Here is a 25,253-nt window from a genome sequence, read left to right as displayed (position 1 = left end):
GCAAGTTCCTCAGCTCTACTGAAGCTAGCAATTCCTTTTCAGTTACTGAGAGGATTTGAGGAGAGAACATATGCAGAGGGTCCAGCTCAGTGCCAGGCTTAATCAATCCGAGCTCCCTTTCCCCACCAGAGTGGCCTGGAGCTCTTACTCACATTTCCCAGCACTTAGCACACTAATATAATTAGCAACATTAGTATATCTAAAAGGCAATTACCATTTAATTGCTCTGGCCCCAGCCAGCCTGAAGTTGCTCTCCAGTCACTTCCAATTTGGAGCTAGGGTGTTTTCAGTCTTACCCAGGCCAGTCACAAAATCACTGCCTTGGAGAGAATTAAAACAACCTACAGGCAGCCATTGATTACGAGATAAAGGATTTGGTAATTTCCTCCATTTCGTTCTATATAAAAATGCACATATCAATTTGTTCCTGGCCACAGACAGCTTCAAGCAGCATCTCTCTGTGACTTAGTGGATTATCCTGCTTGGCAAGAGCAGCGCCACGCAGAAGGTGTGCCCTTCCCCCATACATGCTATACTGATCATCACAATAAATCGGTGCCCTCCTGTAGATCCAGACTTAGAATCAAGTTTCAGGCATCTCTTCTTAAAAGACATTGATTTGTATTACATACTCAATTTAAAGGAGTAAATGCCCTTCCCTCAGCCTGCAAGATTTGTTTATCTTAGCGCTACTGTGAGAACTTAATGCCCAAATGAAGGCAGCGTGTTTTATTTCTTCTACTCCCACCCGACATTGCATAAAGTTAACAGCAGCCTCTAATCATGAGGAACCCAAAGTAAATACTCTGAGATTTCGAATCCAGATCTTTACCATTAGAATCGCACATGTGCATTTGAGGAAACCTAGATTGCCTTAAGCCACACGGAAAGCATTTACATCTGAGCCACTTTACATGTGATTGCAAGTTAAAGTAAATTCTAAATAACTTTAGCAGTTTGCGATTTGGAAAACAGCCTGGGCCATATAAATTCTCCTTTAGTTCTTTTTCTGTTAAATCTTATGCCAAAGTAAATCGAGGCTGTAGAGAACCTTTGAACTCCTCAGTTCTCAAATGACCTCAGTGAAGTTGGATTGGCAGAGCCAGTGTTTAGTTTCCAAAGGAAACAGTTTTTTTTTTTTTTTTCCTCCTTGAAATGTACACAGGACGGTTACCTTCCTTAAGGGAGGATGCAGTCCTTGGAGGAGGAGGATAATAGGTGGGCTTCCTGGGCCCCCCTGCTTTGGGCCCTATTCCTGCCTCTCAGAAAGGGGCTTTCTGCCGTCAGCAGCTCATCACCGCAGTTCCGGGGGAGCCTTGGGGTTGGCACCCAGGTTTCTTAAGACCTCTGCTTCACAAGTCAGTCAGCTTTGCTTTCCCCCTTCCCTTTCTCTTTCAAAAAGATCTGTTGAAAGCAAAAGGTCTGAGGTTCTGTGCCACCTCTTCCTGCTGGGTCTCCACGCTTCAGTTTCCTTTCCTGTGAACTGGAGATTAAAAATGGATCTGGCCACAGGGGGTCTTCCCTTCTCTTGAGTGTTTTATTCTTGTACTCATGACCACACAGTTTATCACATTGTATTATTCATGATTTATTAGTTATTAGTAAATAATTTATTTAAATTTATTTTAAACGATATATACGTGTGTGTGTATGTGTATATATAGTAGGTTTGCATGTGTGTGTGCTAATTCCCTTCAGTCGTGTCCAATTCTTTGCGACCCCACAGACTGTAGCCCACCAGGTTCCTCTGTCCATGGGATTCTCCAGGCAATAATACTGGAGTGGGTTGCCATGCCTTTTTCCAGGGAATCTTCCCGACTGCAGAATCAAACCCACGTCTCTAATGTCTTCTGCACTGGCAGGCAAGCAGGTTCTTTATCGCTAGCACCACCTGGGAAGCCCCGTTCATGTAATATAAATAATATATATTAACATAGCCTTAAACTTCAGTGTGTGCTTACGACTAGACCGCACACCTCTTGAAGCCAGGGACAGCGGCCTCCATTTCTGTGCATCACCCTTGGAGTCCATTGCTGAGCTGGACACACAGTAGTTCTCGGTAGACAACCAAGTGAGGCAGTCTTACAGAGGTGCCTCCTTAGCCATACTGTGCCATGGTTAACAAAAGCGTTATCCATCAGTCAAGACAACGTTCACAAAGATCAGTTTTACTCCCCTTATATTTTAATGTGTGCTGTTTTTAATAGACACCCATCAAGATATATAAATAACCTTGAAGGGAAAAAATGACATTTATATTTTACACTTTTGCTGTGCTGCCAAGGAACATATTACATGTTTGCTAATCCTTTCAAAAACAAATGTTTATGTAAGCCTTTAGAGAAGGGGGTTTAAAAAACATTTTTACCCTTAGACCTCAGCTCTGAGAGTATTTGCCATAAATTGTTACTATGTCAGCATATTTGAAAAATTGCATCACATAGACAATTTCTTAATTCCCTACTGCAAAATTAAATCTTAAGGTGGCTGTATGTTGTCTGCTATTTAGGGTTGTTTTTCAAGAATCTACAGACTCACTCCAGGTGGTCATTGTGCCTCTGCTTAAATATGGTCAGGAATGGGGGCCTCTCTTCTGCTGGTATCAACCCTTTTCTCTTTCATGTAAGGCATCTTGAACTGGTGTACAGAATGTTTAAAGATCTTTATGATATTCAAGAGTGTAAATGCCCTTAATGTATGTTATTATTATTGAAGGAGAAGGGAGGGACTGCTATCCAAAAAATCTACATGACTTGTGTATTATAAACCCAAGAAAACTCTTATCAAGAGGTGCATATTATGGGCTCTATAGGTTGGGTGTACCAATTGTAAATGATTAGGAAACTGTCAAGAACCATCAGCAGAAAACCCACAGTCTGACAGCACTGTGGAGAGGTGGTGGTTAAGAACCAGTGGTTTCAGAATCAGTCATACCTGACTTTGATTCCTGTAGCAGCTTTGACCAATTTGCTTTCCTCTCTGGTCTTTTACTGTCTCATTAGTGAAATAAGAATGATATTAAGGATTAAACGAGATCACATTTATAAAGCAGAACACCAAAACAGTGTTTGGCCAAATTTATATTAAATAAATGGTAACCAATATGAGCAATATTATTGTGTTATTACTGTATTATTGTTATTATTATAAATTCAGAGGTGCCTGCTTGACTGCAGTTGACACTGAGGTAATGGATGTTTCTTAGGGAAGAAAAATGTGGTGTGGGGACTGAGTTGGCTACCTGTCTTAACTGCCAACTGGGGAAAAGGAGTTTAATAGGAAGTGTCAGCCCCCAAGCTTACCTCCCTTGGGTGGAATTGTAAGGTCCAACTTTCCTTCTTGTTAACACTGCTATAAACCGCTTACACATACCCTTATTGAAAGGGTTCAGTTCAGTTCAGTCCCTCAGTTGTGTTTGACTCTTTGCAACCCCATGGACTGCAGCATGCCAGGCTTCCCTGTCCCTCACCAACTCCCGGAGCTTGCTCAAACTCAGGTCCATCGAATCGGTGATGCCATCCAACCATCTCATCCTCTGTCAAGCCGTTCTCCTCCTGCCTTCAATCTTTCCCAGCATCAAGGTCTTTTCTAATGAGTCAGTTCTTCGCATCGGGTGGCCAAAGTATTAGAGTTTCAGCTTCAGCATCAGTCCTTCCAATGAACACCCATGACTGATCTCCTTTAGGATGGATTCATTGGATCTCCTTGCAGTCCAAGGGACTCTCATGGGTCTTCTCCAACACCACAGTTCAAAAGCATCAATTCTTTGGTGCTCAGCTTTCTTTATGGTACAACTCTCACATCCATACATGACCACTGGAAAAACCATAGCTAATACTGATCTTATCATTATGTAGGTAAAATACCAGCTCATATCTTATCACTCTATTCTGTATTTTTTGGTCAGGCCAGTATTGTCCTAGTGAAACAATTCCTCCCCCACCAAAAGCCCTGAGTTGCAGCATTTGCTGATTTCCATGGTGTAAATCAGATTGATTATATTCTTTGCAGCCAAAGATGGAGAAGCTCTATACAGTCAGCAAAAACAAGACCAGGAGCTGACTGTGGCTCAGACCATGAACTCCTTATTGCCAAATTCAGACTTAAATTGAAGAAAGTAGAGAAAACCACTAGACCATTCAGGTATGACCTAAATCAAATCCCTTATGATTATACAGTGGAAGTGAGAAATAGATTTAAGGGACTAGATCTGATAGACAGAGTGCCTGATGAACTATGGAATGAGGTTCATGACATTGTACAGGAGACAGGGATCAAGACCATCCCCACAGAAAAGAAATGCAAAAAAGCAAAATGGCTGTCTGAGGAGGCCTTACAAAAAGCTATGAAAAGAAGAGAAGCAAAAAGCAAAGGAGAAAAGGAAAGATATAAACATCTGAATGCAGAGTTCCAAAGAATAGCAAGAAGAGATAAGAAAGCCTTCTTCAGTGATCAATGCAAAGAAATAGAGGAAAACAACAGAATGGGAAAGACTAGAGATCTCTTCAAGAAAATCAGAGATACCAAAGGAACATTTCATGCAAAGATGGGCTCGATAAAGGACAGAAATGGTATGGACCTAACAGAAGCAGAAGATATTAAGAAGAGATGGCAAGAATACACAGAACTGTACAAAAGAGATCTTCACAACCAAGATAATCATGATGGTGTGTCACTGACCTAGAGCCAGACATCCTGGAATGTGAAGTCAAGTGGGCCTTAGAAAGCATCACCTCGAACAAAGCTAGTGGAGGTGATGGAATTCCAGTTGAGCTATTCCAAATCCTGAAAGATGATGCTGTGAAAGTGCTGCACTCAATATGCCAGCAAATTTGGAAAACTCAGCAGTGGCCACAGGACTGGAAAAGGTCAGTTTTCATTCCAGTCCCAAAGAAAGACAATGCCAAAGAGTGCTCAAACTACCACACAATTGCACTTATCTCACATGCTAGTAAAGGAATGCTCAAAATTCTCCAAGCCAGGCTTCAGCAATACTCCTGATGTTCAAGCTGGTTTTAGAAAAGGCAGAGGAACCAGAGATCAAATTGCCAACATCCGCTGGATCATGGAAAAAGCAAGAGAGTTCCAGAAAAACATCTATTTCTGCTTTATTGACTATGCCAAAGCCTTTGACTGTGTGGATCACAATAAACTGTGGAAAATTCTGAAAGAGATGGGAATACCAGACCACCTGACCGGCCTCTTGAGAAATTTGTATGCAGGTCAGGAAGCAACAGTTACAACTGGACATGGAACAACAGACTGGTTCCAAATAGGAAAAGGAGTACGTCAAGGCTGTATATTGTCACCCTGTTTATTTAACTTATATTCAGAGTACATCATGAGAAACGCTGGACTGGAAGAAACACAAGCTGGAATCAAGATTTCCGGGAGAAATATCAATAACCTCAGATATGCAGATGACACCACCCTTATGGCAGAAAGTGAAGAGGAACTAAAAAGCCTCTTGATCAAAGTGAAAGAGGAGAGTGAAAAAGTTGGCTTAAAGCTCAACATTCAGAAAATGAAAATCATGGCATCCGGTCCCATCACTTCATGGGAAATAGATGGGGAAACAGAGGAAACAGTGTCAGACTTTATTTTTCTGGGCTCCAAAATCACTACAGATGGTGACTGCAGCCATGAAATTAAAAGACGCTTACTCCTTGGAAGGAAAGTTACGACCAACCTAGATAGCATATTCAAAAGCAGAGACATTACTTTGCCAACAAAGGTTCGTCTATTCAAGGCTATGGTTTTATCCTGTGGTCATGTATGGATGTGAGTTGGACTGTGAAGAAGGCTGAGTGCCAAAGAATTGATGCTTTTGAACTGTGGTGTTGGAGAAGACTCTTGAGAATCCCTTGGATTTCAAGGAGATCCAACCAGTCCATTCTGAAGGAGATCAGCCCTGGGATTTCTTTGGAAGGAATGATGCTAAAGCTGAAACTCCAGTACTTTGGCCACCTCATGCGAAGAGTTGACTCATTGGAAAGGACTCTGATGCTGGGAGGGATTGGGGGCAAGAGGAGAAGGGGACGACAGAGGATGAGATGGCTGGATGGCATCACTGACTCGATGGACGTGAGTCTCAGTGAACTCCGGGAGTTGGTGATGGACAGGGAGGCCTGGCGTGCTGCAATTCATGGGGTCGCAAAGAGTCAGACACGACTGAGCAACTGATCTGATCTGATCGTGTAAATACTTTCGGGATACCCAGTTTCAAGCTTCCAAGCAACTGCTCCATAGTCGCTGATCACAGAGTTGGGAAGAGATGCGCACAGTTGCTCAAGTCAGTGTAAGCTGGCTCCAGAGCACCACTGGGTCAGAGGGAAGCATGTGATGTGACAGTACAAGATAGGATGATTGAAAATGAAATTTACAAGCATATAGAATAGAGGGAAAATAGTTTGTCCTGGGAATGACCAACAGAATTCATCCAGAAAGTGATTACTTGAGCAGCATGTTTCACTGCTGTTTTTCTGTCCTTGCTCTGTACTCTGTAGTCATACTGAGGGCAGAAATCTTTTCCTAGCTGCCTGTGCTCAATTGGCAGTGGGGTGCAGAGGTGGAGGGTTGAGTGGTGGGTCTCCCTAATGACTTCTGAACATCAGATTGTTTCTTTAACCAGTAGTTTAAAGATTTGGTCTTGGACATAGTGCCCACGTTTGTAAAAATGTCTCCCTCCCTTCCCTTCTCCCTTCTCTTCCCTTCTCCCTCTCTCCCTGTCTTCTTTATTCCCTTCCCTATGACCTCACAAGTATTTTCTATTATCTCTTTTGTAATCCTAACAACCCCCAAGAGATCATCAGAACAGGTAATACTACTCCTGTTCTGCAAAAATGGTAGAAACATTAGAAAACTGCTATACTTCATAAATTTCTATCATGTTATTAATGTCATTGGTAATACATAATTTTGTTATTTGGAAACCTTCATTGTTACTCAAACACCCCCACTTCTGTAATATTTTTTGAGTCGAGAGGGTCATTTCAACCTCTGGCCACCTTTCCTTTGTTGTCACACAGTTAATTTTCTTCTCTCCCTCATGGTTGTTGGAAATTGTATCACACTGTATCTAGGAAATTGCATTACAGTGCTATAAATACATTTCTGAGAACTTTTAATTAAGTGATGATACCTAGAACTTTCTCATTATAGTTAAATCCCGAGAGATGATAAAACAGAATCCTCTTGAGAAGCTGTTTTGTTTCCAGTGGCCCAGCACTGAACAAACATAATTCTGTTACAAACCATCTCTGAACTATTAGAGTGACACCAGTGGAGGAGTGTGTCAATGTAGTGGCTTCGAAAAACCCAGGTCTTCTTACTAAAGACTTCTTAAAAGCTTTCCAAGTGCCTTATGACTCAAACTGAAGAAGAAGCCATCTGAGCTCACTGACTCGCCATTTACCATGAAGTCCTCTGTGGATGTGCTTGAAATCATCACTTGCATCCTGCTAATCCTTGTGAGCTTTATCGGAAACCTGTGTTTATTTTATTCTACAAGGAAGTGTATGACTGGGCGTCTAGAGACATCCTTTCTTCTGATTTTCAGTCTTATATTTGTCCACCTCATTAAGAACCTGGTGGTGAATGTCATGAAAATTGTTTATTCTTCTGGTTGCATGTTGGATTCAGCTGGCTGCAAAGTTCTGCGCTTCACGGCAGCTCTGACGACATCCCTGGCCATCTGGTTCATGTTACACTTTGCATTGCTCTACCACCAGAAGCTGTACCAGACTGTCCGCCCCTTGAGTGAGCCTCCAAACCCGGACCATCAGAAGCATTCCTTAAAGGTGGTTTCTGCACTTTGGATGACAGGCGTGGCAGTATACCTCCCAGTTTTACTCTATACTAGGAAATCAGAATACCTGAATGCAGGAAATGATACAGACCCCTTGTCAACAAACAGGATTCACAGGGATTGCCTAACTGACTTTGGAAACAAGCAAGTAGAGTTTTACTATGAGGAAGTGTTTTTGGTTCTGATTGATATTCTTCCTTTAGCCACCTTAGTCTTTGTCTGTTTCTGGATGTCTTTTCTGCTTTCAGAGAGAAAGAAGATGACATATGGTGACATCTGGATTGGAGACGATGATTCAGAAATTGAAATCCTTAGAGGGGCCAAGTTTAGTATTTTATTAATGTGGCTGATCACTCCACTTTGGATTTCTCATTTTATCTTAGTCTATTTCTTGAAAGGCTTGGCAGCCTGTGTCTTTTTTCCAGCTGTTCTCACAGCCCTCTCTTCAGGCTTCTCTGCACTCAGTCCTTTCCTGCTTATGCTGGTGAATTACAGAATGAAGTTGGTGTCCTTCTGTGATGCCAAAGAGAAAAAACGCACACCACCTCCTGCAAATGTTATTCTCTCTCCATATGCTTAATGGCAAAAAAATCTCTGCTTTAACTTTGGGGAGTCAGACCAAACTTCCACAACCCTCATCAACAGATAATTTCTGAAAGAAGGACTAAAGACTGACTTTTCCTCAAAAAAAAGACTTCTGAGGGAAACAGTGCAAGAAGAAGATATTTGAACCTGAAGTTATTATAAGTTGAAGAAAAATAGTCATCTCAACATTTGTGATTTCAGACAATACCACAGTTTTTAGTGTAGAACCCAACAATGATCATAGTCTGGAAGTGAACTCAACAGTGTATTAAGTATTTACTGTGTGTAAGATACTATGTTAAAAAGCAGCATATTGTAAAAACTGAGGATTACACTGCCTAGCTGAATTCCTTTAAAGGTACTTAACAGTAATCTTGTGTTTTCATCTTGTGTTTTTTCTTGACATACTATGACATATATTGGAAGTGCATTAGTATAGTATACAATGTTCATTTTTGCACTTTTAATCACGATACCTCACCTAAACTAGAAGCAGATTCTGTTCATTTGCCTTCCTCTAATTATCTTTAGTAAATTTGGCTAGAGAAAACCATTGGATGAAACAATCAGTGCTTGCTAAATCATATTCTTTCTGTATGTACAGATGTGTAAATATTTGGTTACTACAGACATTTAACCCACTCTTCCTTCTTAATCACCTTAACATGCAACTTTACTCCTCTTCAGAAAAAAAAGAGATATTTATTTTAAGAGACTTTATTTCCTCTTTTGGTTATTAAGTTGGTACATTTTAATTGGAAGAATTGACAAGTATCCATAATAATCTATTTTTCTGAACTTGGATTTAATAAAAATAAGCACATTATAATTTAAAATACATGACCAGGATTTTATTTTTTACAGTTAGCCAGTGTAATCATTTGGACTGCTTCAGATTCAATAAATAATAATTTTATATATCTTATGATGCATATATGTTGTATAAGCATTGAATTTTAAGTTAATTTTTACTTGATTCTTGCATTTCATTTTCCTTCTTTATGAATAGACTTAACTTTATGAATAAACATAACTGCATTATGGTTCTAGTGACTGGATGCCCCTAAGTTGGGGTTCTTGCTCTGAAAAGGTTCCTTCTGAAATTTTAAACCTGGATCTCATTAACAGGAGAAACGTAGAACATCTTTGTTGCTGTGAAGTGCTATGGAGAAAGGAATTTTTAAAGTAACCAAAGCCCAAATTTTGTAGGGTTCGGTAGGCCGATGTCTTGTCCCTTGCATAGCACTGAGAATTAAAATACACACACACACAGACTGAAGACCTTCTGAGGTTTCTGGGTGGTCTTCATGGGAAATGCTTAGTTGAGTCCACTGAGGAAGTTTAATCAGAAGGGCACTATGCATGGATCCTATATAATGAAGTTAACATCTGTGGAGATGGGGGATGTGGGGAAGAGGTCACCATCTTTTAATTAAGTGCAGATGTAGCTGGGGCTGGGACCAGCCATTGATCTTAGGTAGTAGCTCTCAAATGTGGTTCTGGGACCAACAGGATCGGTATCATCTGGGAACTTGTTAGACGTGTAAATTCTCAGGCCCCAGCCCAGAGCTACAGTTTGGGCAATTGGACCCAGCAACTTGTTTTTAATAAGCCTTCTGGTTGATTCTCATGCAGGCTGAACTTTGAGAACCACTGGCCTAGAGTTACTCAGAAGTTTAATCCTCACAATGAGAAGTGTGAGAAGGAAGCCAAGATGATGGACACCTGATGTAGTCTTTAGTGCTCCTGTACACATTGCTGTTATGTCTATTGCTCTCTAAAACGGAAATCAGGATTGTCATCTGTGTTGCATACATTCTCAATAACAATTGCCAAACAAATCCACTGTAAAAATCAAGCAATCTTTGCAGAATCAAGAGGAAAGCATGACCACTTCAGGTGTGCCAAAAATCTGGAACTTGGATTTGGAGAGTTTCCGGTGCATAACTGAGTAATGGATCTAGTTCCATAGTTTCTTTCCAGGAGTCAGTGTAAGACATGGCTGGCGGACACCCAGGCTGAACTTCCCAGTGCTGGAAATGTTTCCTTTTCCTCCTCAGACATTTTCTTTTGGTTTGGGCCTCATTAGGTCATAGTTTTGTCCTTGTGGAATTGATGTTTTCATGTACAACAGAGAGTAAATCATATTCTCACTGAATGAACCACATTCCAGTTCACTTTTAAAAATTATGTTCACTCTAACTCTCTGACTCTCTTTCGCTCTCCTCCTCTCCCTTAACCTCCACATTTCATCTACATTCCTGGTAGGATCAGGATGATAGATGAAATAGGGTAGAAGTTCAACAAAGGTTGTCATGGTGGCAACCTTGCAGAGGGCTCAGAGTTGGTCAGGACCATCCTGAGGTCTTGGTTTGGGCCTCACAGAATCTCTGACTTAGAAGGTCATCTGTCCCTTCTTTCAATGCAAGATTCTTATCTTTCTCCCTCAGAGAATCCCTCCAAACCTCTGAATGAATAGTTTCTTGCTAGGGTGGTTGTGATCTTATCAAGGAGCCCGTTCCATTCATGCCCTTTCCAAACACCATTAGTAAGAAGTATTTACTGAGACTGGAATCCCTGAAACTTCTTAAAGAAGTTTCTTACCCTTGAAGGCAAGTCCTCCACTTACCTGATGGCTTTCTAGGCTCTTAGAGAGAGAGGAGTGCTTTTCTCTTCTCCCCGTTAGACATTTCTTTAGCCATGCCATGTGAGGTAGAGCTTGCCAGCCACTGGCTGTCATGACTTCCTCACTCTGTCTTGGTATATTCCAGTTTGCCTGTGGCCTTCTTAAGTAGTGGCAGCCAGCACTGAACACAATATATATTCTCTTGTATTTACATATGTTTATATTTTTTCTACATTCTTTTATCTTCTCTTGTGTAGGTACTGTGAGCATGGATTCTTCTCTTCCTCTTCCAAAAAGAATTTTAAATATTAAATTCACTTTAAATCTGCCCCCCGCCACACACACACACACGCACACACACAAATACAAATTTAAAAGCACCATTGTGTTAGGGCTTAAAAATGAAGGTCCTTTCAGGCTCTAAAATTCTGCTATAAGTTAGTTCATTCTCAGTGTCAGATTTTAAAAATAATGAAACACCCCCAAATCATTTGTAAGAATTTTAAACTATAGGCTAGGGCTCAAAACTACAATAAGACCATATTTTAAATCAAATAGACTTCATTTTCTTTTTAAAAAACTACAAAGAAACACAGCCTATACAGTGGTGTTTTGCTTGCCTTTCCAATAAGACATAAGGAAAGATGGTCATAATCAAATTTTCTTTGAAGATGAACTGGAGGTATTAAACCAACTGGCTATGGAATATAATGCTTTATAGGCCAGTTCAGGGATACCTGTGGATAGGTATGTTAGGTACACAAAGGTCTATATACTTTCCTTTAAAGATGATCATGCCTACCATTCTCTTTAGACTCTACTGGAGAGAGGAAAGAGCCAGTTCTTGCATACCCAAAGCAGTACAGCTCAGGACTGAGGATGCCTGTGGAATTCTGGCCTACATGGTTCAGAGACACAGTCATGTTTTAGGACAGTCTAAGATGCAAATCACTGCCAGTGGTGACTGCAGCCATGAAATTAAAAGATGCTTACTCCTTGGAAGGAAAGTTATGACCAACCTAGACAGCATATTAAAAAGCAGAGACATTAGTTGCCAACAAAGGTCCATCTAGTCAAGGCTACGGTTTTTCCAGTAGTCATGTATGGATGTGAGAGTTGGACTATAAAGAAGGCTGAGCGCTGAAGAATTGATGCTTTTAAACTGTGGTGTTGGAGAAGACTCTTTGAGAGTCCCTTGGACTGCAAGGAGATCCAACCAGTCCATCGTAAAGGAAATCAGTCCTGAATATTCACTGGAAGGACTGATGTTGAAGCTGAAAGTCCAGTACTTTGGCCTCCTAATGCAAAGAACTGATTCATTTGAAAAGACCCTGATGCTGGGAAAGATTGAAGGCGGGAGGAGAAGGGGACGACAGAGGATAAGATGGTTGGATGGCATCACCGATTCAATGGACATGAGTTTGAGTAAACTCTGGCAGTTGGTGATGGACAGGGAGGCCTGGTATGCTGCAGTCCATGGGGTCTCAAAGAGTCAGACACGACTGAGCAACTGAACTGAACTGAACTGAAGATGCAAATCGGAAGAGCTGTGAGCTTGATCCCAGGAAATGGTTTGTCTGAGCTTGCTTGGTCCCTATCTATGTAGGAGTACATCACCTCGGCTGAAAGATTCCTGAGTTTTACCATCTTTAAAATTGGAAGGATATGATTGCAAATTGTGATATACACCCTCTCTATCCCTCATGGACTTGTAATAAAGTCAGATAAAATATATTGAAGATTAAGAAAAAAAAGATATTGAAGGTGTTTTGAAAAAGTAAAATGTCTGATGCAAGTGAAGTGTTATTGGGTTGGCCAAAAAGTTTGTTCCAGTTTTTCTGTACAGTCTTGCAGCTAACCCCATACTTTACCCCTGCAGTTTGGGTAAGCTGAAATAAGGGAGAAAAAGCGAACTTACCACCAGAAGCCCTGGCTGCATGTGAGGCAGCCACAGCACCTCTCTGAGCCTTGGTTTCCTCTGTTCCATGAAGGAGATTGTGAAGATATTTGTCTCCTATGACTTTGGTGAACTGTGAGTGAGAGAGTATATGTAAGAGCACCCAGACCTACTCCTGGTACAAAGTTTGGCTTCATAAATCCTTGTGGTTGTTCAAACTGGAAATGCAGCTCCCCTTTCCTGGAGCTGGAGCGGGCTCAATACATTACATTAAAACCTCCTGTTTGATAGCAAATACTTGCTTGTACTTTCTCCAGACATGCCAGAGAATTTGTTACTCCAGCACATGCTCTGTTTATACTCTGACTTTGGAAATATTCTCCTGCCCACTTATCGACCCACCCCAGCTATCACCCTTCAAGACCCATTTTTTGAAGCAAAAACAGCAGCAAGTGTTAAATCTGTGTTACTCACCTTTCTGGAAATCCTGCTTCAGGACTCTTCTCACCTCCAGCCTCCACCCGTACAGCAGCTCTACCCAGAATGCTTCCTCCTGGCCCACCGACTCACTCACCATTTGTGCCCTCACTTTCTTCAGCTGTCAGCTTAGACCTCAGCTCTACTGCACACACTTCCCTCATCTACAAGATCTCAGTTAGGTGACTCAGGCTCCTGAGTATTTTTTAAACACCAAAAACATTTTGTATTGGGGTGTAGCCAATTAACAATGTTGTGGTAGTTTCAGGTGAACAGTGAAGGGACTCAGCCATACGTATACATGTGTCCATTCTCTCCCAAAACCCCTTTCGCATCCAGGCCGGCACGTAACATTGAGCAGAGTTCCCTGTGCTATGCAGTAGGTCCTTGTTGGTTATCCATTTTAAATATAGCAGTGTGTACACGACCTTCACAAAGTCCTTATCGATCCCTTCCCCGCACCCTTCCGGTAACCGTGAGTTTGTTTTCTAAGTCTGTGAGTCTTTCTGTTTCGTTTAAGTATGTTCATTTGTATCATTTCTGTTTAGATTCCAGATATAAGGGGTGCCATGTGATATTTCTCCTTCTCTGTCTGACTTATTTCACTCAGTATGACTCTCTAGTTCTACCTATGTTGCTGCAAATGACCACAGTATATGGTAATGGCCCTTTTTTCTGCACTGTTCCCCCCCATACTGGCCTGGAGAGTAGTGTTGGTCTAACCTAACGTGTTCTCTTAGGAACATGCCGTAAATGAAGACAAGGATGAGATCTACACAGCTTGTGCTTCCCTCCCCTTTCTCCCCATGTGTACTTCTTGGCTCTCCTTCAGTTACCTCTTTCCAGTAGAAATTTCTTGCCTCTATCATCTTTCTGCTTCAATACTAGGCATTCAGTGACTGCCATGCCTCTGGCCACTGTTGAATCAAAGGGTGAGAGAAACTGAATCCAACATTTGGAATGAGTTGCCTCCTTGCCAGCCAATCTACTGAGCCAACTGGGGACGACATTTCATATATTCTACTTTTTTCCACCCAAGCCTTCCAGTATGCAGTTTGTGATTTTTTTTGAACTCTTGTTATATGAAGGAAAGAAAGTTCAATATCTATGCCTAGGCTTTTAAAGTGAAAATGTATCCCAGTACAAATTTGGCTGTGTGTGTCAGGGTGTAGGCAAGTGCGGTGTTTTCCCAAGTTATTGGTGAATTAAAGACTAAAGAAAGAAGCTGTAATGCAAATCAACCAAGGTTACCTCATCACCAAATGTACCCTGCTCATTTATTTTGACAAGCCCAACTTAACTTTTAATTACCAGGCCTCCTAGTACACTGGTAAAATGTAGCAATAGTGACTTTGGCATAAGAGGAGAAATCTGTGTAACATGAGCCTTCAGAATGAGTCCATGCTGACTCCTTGTAAAATGGAGTGAGGCAATTCATTTTAAGAAGAATTTCAGTAGAGCAGTTTATGTGATCTGTGACTATAGTCGCAAATCAGCGAGCCTTTTATGAGCCAAGCACACCAGAATGTGTACATTAAATTAGGGTAGTTCCTCAAAGAAATTTTGTCGGCCACTCTAAGCCATTCATTACCCAACAGATTTTGTAAGTCTTCATTTGGAACTATTTTCAGAGTCAGTTTTCAAGTCACTATAAAAAAAAAAAAATTGAAAATGTCACTCGAAAGTCCTAATACTGGAGAGGGTAGGCTATTTTTTAAATTGATGCCTACTTTTTATTATTCCGTTGGACTCTTAGTTACTTGGAGCTCTTTCCTAAATTGAGTCTTCCCTTGAAGGAAGCAGTCGGGCCGTCACTGAGGTCACCCATGAGAAGGTGACATGGCGTTGATAGACCTATTAGGGCCAGAGCCCCTGCTGTACATTTTAATAGGCACTGGAGGGACTTCTGTTCTTGGCAGTTTATCAAAACTCTGTGCAAGTAGGGAAAATCCTACAGATGTGCACAGTTGATGCTCATTACTGTGCTTCTTTAGTCTCTTCCCCTCTAACTGGCATCAGTTTGGAGTTTGGGTAAAGTTTCTCTGGTGCCTTGGACACATCAAGAGAAAGGGTGCATTATGTCACCAGTAGCTTCTACCTGGCACGTGGGTCCCAGCCACCCGGTCCTGTGTCCTCACATCCTAATATTGGTTTTCCTTCCCTCTCTGTAATTTTTCCCACCCAGAGCAGTAGACTTAAGCCATTGGAAAATGTTTCCTTTCCCTTTCTCTACTTTCCCACTCCTGCCCACTCTCCACCTTCACCTCTCCACCCTGCCCTAAAAAGAAAGCTGAAACACACGACATGCGTGCCTCAGTGCATAACAGATTAAAACTCGCCCATGTCAGTGAAGAGAGAAGCCCAACCGACCTTGAAATGGAAGGATTTCAACCAGTCTGCAGTATCTGAGAGTAGACAGGTCTTGTAAGAGATGTGCTTGAGGGGAAGGAAGTGGGCAAAAGAGGAGAGAAGGAACCTGGGATTGCAGCTTGTAGACTCAGGGCTGATGGGGTAAGGGTGCCGTGCAAATTTATAAATGACTGGGCTCTGAGATCCCAGAGGGGTCCAGGGCCAACTATGATGTATAGCAATAAAAATCTCATGTAAAGGCCTTTCAGCTGGACTGCCCTTTCTGGGGAAGCTGAAAAATATTTTCCACTGAGGTGTCTGTCGACCCACTCTCGTCAGCCTGGAGCCGCTTGGCCCTCTTGGGTCCAAGCTGCCAGGCTGGCCACGCAGAGGATGGTCTTGGTCTCTTTTCTGGACTTGCCCTTGGCATAACTTCTGCCCTTCACCCCAGTCACAGTAGTGAAGTGGCATCGTGTAACTGCACAACGCCAGTGACCACAAGGCAAAGACGTCTTCTTCCTCTGGTTGTAAAATGAAGGAAATGTAATCCCCACCTCCTAACATTTTATTGTGTTGGTGAAGCTTTCCTTTCTTTAATACTAAGAGATGACATGGAGGCTGTGGAAAAGCACATATTGTAACATGCTGGTAGTTTATTTGTGAGAAATTGTGTTTTACTGCTGTTGTGGTATGAGAATTCAAAACAATCGTAGAGTACAGTTTCAACCTTAGAATACAAATGAAGGAAATATCGTTTGTTGGGAGGCACCAATAAGAAAAGCAGGGAGGATGGCACTTAAGGTTTAATCCTGGATTCCTCTGAAGGGTCAAAGGCTGAAATGCCGCCAAGGCCAGGCAGGATGTGTGGATGAGCAGAACTGATGGGGGTTGAGGGGGGAAGCTGAGGAACACGTGTCCCCTAGACAGGGCAGCGGCAGCTCAGCTCCAGCCGATTATTTATTGTGGGGAACACAGACCTGTGCTGCCAGAGCTTCAGATATTTTTTAAGTGAAGCCAGAAATCTAGAGTTTTATGTGAAATCACCAAAGGTCTATAAGCTGGCAACAGAGTCTATTTTTTAGAAACACTGCTGGGGCCAAGCACATCACATCTGTGGGCCAGACTTGGCTCATGGGCCTTGGGTGTACCCTCTGTGGCTGTTCATCCCATCAGAGCCTGTGGGGCTGTCAGAACAAGGGGGCTCGCTGGCTTCCGCTGTGGCTGGTGGGATGGTGCCCAAAGAGCACAAGGAGGAAAGCACATCCCCAGCCCAGCTCAGTTTCCTTATTGTGTTGGATTAGTTGCAACGGCTGCTCTAAACCTGACTCTGTTCCCATCACATCCCTAATTCCTCAGAAGGGAGTGCTTGAGGGGCCTGTGTGCTCCATGGAAGGGCAGATGGGGAAGGAAGAGACGATGTAATGACCACTGGGGCAACTGTGGGCTCACCCTCAGCTGAAAGATGGACTTGATGCTGGGAATGTGACCCAGATTTGGTGAACCACAGGGATTTCTCTACCTTATAAATGAGGATGTATTAATTCCAGAGTGGCCCCTTGAAAGAAAGAAGCATTGACACTAGACAGAAGGAATTGTGTTGTAGATGGCATTAGGTGTGTTAAAGGAGATGGCTACATGTGTAGGTCCATTGGGAAGCAAAGAAGAATACTGTATGCCTTGGACCACTTAATCTGAGGTGGGACCATTCAACCTACTGAGATAAATATGGCCTTCATGTAATGGGCTGGAACTGTTGTAACACTTATGTTCTGGTCTGTTAGAATAAAGAATCTCACTGTCAACCTCCAAGGCCAAATATAAAGATTTTCCCATTGTCATGATTTATATTATCCACTAGATATGTTCCGTTAGAATGTTTATGCTCAAATGCAAATTCTTCTTCACAATGTCAATAACACCTCAAAGATTCAATGACTGTTAACTTTAGTTAAGATGTGATCATTTGCATTTTGCATTTAGTTTTGTGTATCCATGTTTTGAAAGATCCACTTGTTCCCCAGCTTTGACGCACGCTTTTCCACTTCATCTCATGTTTCCATGCCTCTGGTGATACTGTTTGTCTGTACCCCATCCTAACACCCAGAATCATCTTTGTGTTCACCAAAGCCTTGGGAATAGAGTCTATAAATCAACAGTTCATTGTGGAGTACAGATTTAGTGAAAAGAAATTGAATTGAAAGAAGATCTGTTAGTTGACAAGCTGGAATCCCAAGTCTGGATTGTCTCAGAATCCACCAGAATGGAAGGGAAAGTTATTTTGAGTAATTTGCAAGTATGAGTATGCATGTTTTTCTCTGAAAAGCTTTTTGAGGCTTAAAGGAAAAGTGATACATTTTTGTACCAAGCAATTTGCTTACAAACCAATTTTTAGATTTCTATAAATAATAAAATTGAATTTAGGCATCAAATACACATTGATTTTCTTTTTATTTTATACCTTCTGTGATTTCAAAAGAATTTTTAATATATATTCTAAATGGATAATTACATTTGTACATGGTAATAGCATCCTAATCCTTTCTTAGATCAACTCTGTGTCCACTATAAATTAAATATATATAAAAATGGTGTATTCATGTGGGAAGGGAAGAAAAGGAAAATTGAGTCCAGTGATGGATTTGAGGTATGGAACGAAGAGTGATTTTCTCTCTTTTGCTGCAACTATGCTATTTTTGTAGATTTTTTTTTTTAAACCTCAAAATGAGAAATCAGTGCCTTCAGAGTCAGAGTTTTCCTTTAAAAACTAGGTATGTTTACAATCTCAATCTTTTACTGATAAGTTCATTCTAATCAGCCTAGATTTATTTTCACTTTCCAATAATGTATTCCTTACTGTTTGGCAAGTTACCCCTTCATTGGAGATCTGAAAGAGGAGAAAATAAATTATTTAAGACTCTCAAGTCTGAGTGCATAAGACAGTTTTTGTAATAAGCAAAACAACTTCCAGGAAATGGAATCTTTTTCAGCATCTCAGAGTTTCCTCTGCAGAAGAGAACTGCCCAGCAAGGCACCGGCAGGAGATTTTTATTTCTATTCCTGACATCTGTGGGTGCCACTGCCACCGCTGATGGTGGTGATGATGAGTAATGGGGAAATGAACTGGGAGGTGCTGTGTCTTCCTTGACAGATTTAAAGAGCTGCCGCGGGCTACCCAGAGGCAAGTCCTGCCCGAGGACGCTCTGGCGTCTGTGTCAGGTCCGTCTGGCTCTGGCAGGCAGAGCTGTTAGAGGCAGGGGGTGATGCAGTAACTCTGTGGTTTAAATCTGTGTTTAGATCCTTTTTTTTTTGAGGGGTGAACTGGAGGTTGCCCTACAAATTCTGAAATATTCATTACTGTTGGTTAGTTAGTGTCTGCCTTGAGTTCAGTTCAGTTCAGTCGCTCAGTCGTGTCCAGCTCTTTGCGGCCCCAAGAATCGCAGCACCCCAGGCCTCCCTGTCCATCACCAACTCCCGGAGATCACTGAGACTCAGATCCATCGAGTCAGTGATGCCATCCAGCCATCTCATCCTCTGTCATCCCCTTCTCCTCCTGCCCCCAATCCCTCCCAGCATCAGAGTCTTTTCCAATGAGTCAACTCTTCACATGAGGTGGCCAAAGTACTGGAGTTTCAGCTTCAGCGTCATTCCTTCCAAAGAAATCCCAGGGCTGATCTCCTTCAGAATGGACTGGTTGGATCTCCTTGCAGTCCAAGGGACTCTCAAGAGTCTTCTCCAACACCACAGTTCAAAAGCACCAATTCTTCGGCGCTCAACATTCTTCACAGTCCAACTCTCACATCCGTACATGACCACAGGAAAAACCATAGCCTTGACTAGATGGACCTTTGTTGGCAAAGTAATGTCTCTGCTTTTGAATATGCTATCTAGGTTGGTCATAACTTTCCTTCCAAGGAGTAAGCATCTTTTAATCTCATGGCTGCAGTCACCATCTGCAGTGATTTTGGAGCCCCCAAAAATAAAGTCTGACACTGTTTCCCCACCCATTTCCCATGAAGTGATGGGACCAGATGCCATGATCTTCGTTTTCTGAATGTTGAGCTTTAAGCCAACTTTTTCACTCTCCTCTTTCACTGTGATCAAGAGGCTTTTTAGTTCCTCTTCACTTTCTGCCATAAGGGTGGTGTCATTTGCGTATCTGAGGTTATTGATACTTCTCCCGGCAATCTTGATTCCAGCTTGTGTTTCTCATGATGTACTCTGCATAGAAGTTAAATAAACAGGGTGACAATATACAGCCTTGACGTACTCCCTTTCCTATTTGGAACCAGTCTGTTGTTCCATGTCCAGTTCTAACTGTTGCTTCCTGACCTGCATACAGATTTCTCAAGAGGTAGGTCAGGTGGTCTGGTATTTCCCATCTCTTTCAGAATTTTCCACAGTTTATTGTGATCCACACAGTCAAAGGCTTTGGCATAGTCAATAAAGCAGAAATAGATGCTTTTCTGGAACTCTCTTGCTTTTTCCATGATCCAGCGGATGTTGGCAATTTGATCTCTGGTTCCTCTGCCATTTCTAAAACCAGCTTGAACATCTGGAAGTTCACGGGTCATGTATTGCTCAAGCCTGGCTTGGAGAATTTTGAGCATTACTTTACTAGCGTGTGAGATGAGTGCAATTCTGCAGTTTCAGCATTCTTTGACATTGCCTTTCTTTGGGATTGGAATGAAAACTGACCTTTTCCAGTCCTGTGGCCACTGCTGAGTTTCCCAAATTTGCTGGCATATTGAGTGCGGCACTTTCACAGCATCATCTTTCAGGATTTGGAATAGCTCAACTGGAATTCCATCACCTCCACTAGCTTTGTTTGTAGTGATGCTTTCTAAGGCCCACTTGCCTTCACATTCCAGGATGTCTGGCTCTAGGTCAGTGACACACCATCATGATTATCTTGGTCGTGAAGATCTTTTTTGTACAGTTCTTCTGTGTATTCTTGCCACCTCTTCTTAATATCTTCTGCTTCTGTTAGGTCCATACCATTTCTGTCCTTTATCGAGCCCATCTTTGCATGAAATGTTCCCTTGGTATCTCTAATTTTCTTGAAGAGATCTCTAGTCTTTCCCATTCTGTTGTTTTCCTCTATTTCTTTGCATTGATAGCTGAAGAAGGCTTTCTTATCTCTTCTTGCTATTCTTTGGAACTCTGCATTCAGATGCTTATATCTTTCCTTTTCTCCTTTGCTTTTCGCTTCTCTTCTTTTCAAAGCTATTTGTAAGGCCTCCCCAGACAGCCATTTTGCTTTTTTGCATTTCTTTTCCATGGGGAAAGAAGATCAAGACATGGTCTTGATCCCTGTCTCCTGTACAATGTCACGAACCTCAGTCCATAGTTCATCAGGCACTCTATCTATTAGATCTAGTCCCTTAAATCTATTTGTCACTTCCACTGTATAATCATAAGGGATTTGATTTAGGTCATACCTAAATGGTCTAGTGGTTTTCCCTACTTTCTTCAATTTAAGTCTGAATTTGGTAATAAGGAGTTCATGATCTGAGCCACAGTCAGCTCCTGGTCTTGCTTTTGTTGACTGTATAGAGCTTCTCCATCTTTGGCTGCAAAGAATATAATCAATCTGATTTCGGTGTTGACCATCTGGTGATGTCCATGTGTAGAGTCTTCTCTTGTGTTGTTGGAAGAGGGTGTTTGCTATGACCAGTGCATTTTCTTGGCAAAACTCTATTAGTCTTTGCCCTGCTTCATTCCGTATTCCAAGGCCAAATTTGCCTGTTACTCCAGGTGTTTCTTGACTTCCTACTTCTGCATTCCAGTCCCCTATAATGAAAAGGACATCTTTTTTGGGTGTTAGTTCTAAAAGGTCTTGTAGGTCTTCATAGAACCGTTCAACTTCAGCTCCTTCAGCATTACTGGTTGGGGCATAGACTTGGATTACTGTGATATTGAATGGTTTGCCTTGGAAACGAACAGAGATCATTCTGTCGTTTTTGAGATTGCATCCAAGTACTGCATTTCGGACTCTTTTGTTGACCATGATGGCTACTCCATTTCTTCTGAGGGGTTCCTACCTGCAGTAGTAGATAGAATGGTCATCTGAGTTAAATTCACCCATTCCAGTCTATTTTAGTTCGCTGATTCCTAGAATGTCGACATTCACTCTTGCCATCTCTTGCTTGACCACTTCCAATTTGCCTTGATTCATGGACCTGACATTCCAGTATCTCTGCCTTGTCCTCGTGTTATTACCATGGAGAGGCTGAATTCATTACTCCATGCCCAGGATCCAAGGATACGCCCACATAAACATTTGAATAGGGTTGTCCTCAGATTTTGAGCTTTGCTCCCCATCCTCAAAGTCCATACATTCCCCCATGGTGTAGTATTGGAAGTGGGCTGGATCTGCCTTAATCACAGGGGAAGAGTCTGACCTGAGTTACTATTCTGGCAAAGGCAAACAGGCACAAATGAAATACAGTGAAGGACCCATGGCTACCTGCTAGGGACCCTCCTGGGGAGCCTGGAGGAGCTGTGCTTATAGAGAGCCAGGCTGGGGACATTGGAAGCAAGCAGGAAAGTGTGCTCAAAGGCAGCCCTCGTACCAGTTAACTTTTCTCATTTTGTTTGTCTAAATAAAATGATTTCTGGTTATAAAGCAGCTAACCTTTTTGCTTTTCTCTTGTGCTTCGTTATTGTCCAGGACTTTATAAGTAGCTGACGTTACTCAAAATGTGCAAAGAAGAATAATGGAAGCCCCTGAATACCTTGATTTGGATGAAATTGACTTCAGTGATGACATCTCTGTAAGTATTGCTCCTTGCAGGCAGTGCTTTCAAGAAATTCTGCCTTAATCTATATGGGTTCCTTTCTCTGTTGTAGTCTGTACATTCTAAGCTCTTCCTACCACATTTAGAAATTGACAACAGAAATCCTGCTGTGGCAGACAAAGTGTGGTTTGGGGGCCTTCCTGAGCAGGAAGTAAATGAATCCCATTTCGTTTTGTGTGAGCTTGGATGAGAAAGCATGTAACCTCGCTGGACTTCCCCTTCCTAATCTGTTTCTTTCTTGTCACAATTATTCATTAGGTAAATGTAATTAACCCGATTGGTGTAGATGCCCATAATGTACATAATTAGTCCCTTTCATATACCTGGCTGTGCCACAGCCTGCATGGACTAACATTCACAAGGACACAGACTGAAGGATGGCCAAGTTATTAGTCTTTGAACAATATCTTTCAGTCACTGGAGCTTTCAAAACATGGGTTGGACACTTGTTGGGAATATCGAGGAAGAGTCATGTATTGCTAAGGACAGGACAGGCTGACCTCTGAGGCCCTGATTCATCCTGTACTCCTGTGGACTGATGAACTTCTTAGTGTCCTCTGCACTCACGAACTCCCTGCTGCTTCCAGTCTGACTCTTGGCTGCTGTGAGTGGATGGTCTGCCTGCTTGCTCAGAGCTTCCTGTGACTCACCCTGGGCCACATGGTCTATTCTGCCAGTGGCCGGACAGCAATGTTAGACTCTCACACCCTCACCCGGTTGGGCTGACTCTCAGAGTATGTGACGAGAAGGTGGCTTTTCTGAACAAGTTAAGTGCCTTTTCGTCTCAGGGCCAACACGGACCTACTTTCTGACCTTACTTTCCATTGATGTCTTGGTTTTTGGTCACCAGTGGCAACTGTCTCAAAAACATAGGCTTTCACATGCCTCTGGCAGCAGCGTTATTCTTCTACTTTACTCCTTCCCTTAAGTGAAATATGCATACTCTATGTAAGAATTGGATTCCTGGGGTGCGTTTGATGAATCACCCATTTTATTCAGCCGTGGGTGAATCTGCCTACCTTTTCCTATATGTGAATTCAGCCTTTCCCTCTTTGAGCTTTCGGAAAATTATTAGTCCTCATTAAGATGGATGTGAAGTGAGTGGTATCCCTCTCCCTTTTTAAATCACTATGCATACATGCTCAATCACTTAGTTGTGCCCAACTCTTTGCAACCCCATCGACTATGGCCTACCAGGCTTCTCTGACCATGGGATTTCCCAGGCAAGAATACTGGAGTGGGCTGCTATTTCCTCCTCCAGGGGATCTTCCTGCCTCAGGGATGGAACCCACGTCTCCTGTGGAGTCTTTACCACTGAGCCACCTGGGAAGCCCCATAATTAATGTGGATCACAGCCTGGTTCTTTTAAAACCACTCCCCTCCAGGTATCTTGAGTTGAGTGGAGAAAAGCAAGGAAAGTGAACGATGATGTGGGTGGTGGGAGTAACGTAGAAAGTGTTTCAGAAAGGGACACATGTTACGATTCTCAGTTCAGGGTGGCGCGTAGGCTTTGAAGGCACCAGCGTGGGCTGCAGCCTCGTCCTGACCTTTGCTGGCTGTAGCACTGTAACTTTGCCTTGCTGAGATACCCACCTCATTTTTAAGATTGTTTCGAGGATTCAGTGAAATAGTAATATACGGAAAGCACTTATCTTGGCACACAGTAAGTTGCTCTTAAAAATGGTAGCTTTTGTTATTATTTCAATGAATGCTGCAATAATATTTATATGACCAATGGTGAAGAAAGAACTCCAGGGAAAAGACCAGGCATCATGTCAAGACTTTTAAAAAAAATACAATAGAGCAGTTGTGTTTATAGAAGAGTCATCTGGCAGCAGCCCATAATTTTGATGAATTAGGAATCTCCACTTGAAAGATAATAAAATATGTTAAGCAATAACTGAAGCTGTTTAGCAAATTAGGATTCAGAATTATGCAATAGTTGAGCTTCTATAGCCTGACCACTCTGAAACATAAGTAAAGATCTCCATCTGTGACTGTGTAACTGCACTCAAACTCACCCCCTTTAGATATATTCCTATTGTTTGGATCTTTAACCTGCATTTAAACTGAAACCAGAAGGGAAAAAATGAAATTGCATAGACTTGATAAACTAATGATAATGGTTAACATTGAGCACTTCCCAGGGGATATGCATTATCTTGTTTAATACTCACAATAATTCTCTGAAGAAGGGAAAATTATTATTTTTTTTATAGATGAGGAAACTGAGGTGTGAGTTGTTTAACTTGCCCAACGTCATCCACTGAATTAGGAGCACTGTCTTTGGAATATCTGCCTTTAGCCCCAGTACTTGGGGCAACTTTACCCTTCCCCCAGCGGACGTTTAACAATACCTGGAGATGTTTTTGATTGTCATAACAGGAGGTATAACCAGCATTTGGTGGGCAGAGACTAGGGATGGATTTAAACATCCTGCAATGCCTAGGAAAATACCCTACCGGAAAGAGTTATCTAGCCTAAGATGCTGGCAGTGCTGAGGATGAACAGTCCTGGTCTATTTCAGTCCACTTAAAACTAAAGAAACTCTAACTGGCATCCTCTGAGATGGTAGATTATTTTATAGTTGTTCCATCTCATCCAGGTTTAAGACCTTAAACATGTCAGAATGTATTAGCCTATATAATGTCTTCATGGGAAAAGAAATGGACATAGCCTCTAAAATATTGAAATGATTGTTCTCAGTCTATTTAG

At 42.0% G+C, this 25,253-nt stretch overlaps 1 protein-coding gene across 1 annotated transcript in view; it reads left to right on the top strand.

The window, feature by feature from the left end:
• The window catches only part of SNCAIP (synuclein alpha interacting protein), a 163,790-nt gene that overhangs the window by 60,675 nt on the left and 77,862 nt on the right, over nt 1-25,253 (top strand). The window contains 1 exon segment of the mRNA XM_070374087.1: nt 22,412-22,514. Coding sequence (XP_070230188.1) covers nt 22,458-22,514 — 57 coding nt within the window. The 5' untranslated portion in view covers nt 22,412-22,457.

Source organism: Bos mutus, chromosome 7 (assembly GCF_027580195.1).
Source record: "Bos mutus isolate GX-2022 chromosome 7, NWIPB_WYAK_1.1, whole genome shotgun sequence".
NCBI lineage: Eukaryota > Metazoa > Chordata > Mammalia > Artiodactyla > Bovidae > Bos > Bos mutus.
The sequence above is the reverse complement of the archived record's forward strand: the minus strand, read 5'-3'. Positions and strand labels throughout refer to the sequence as shown.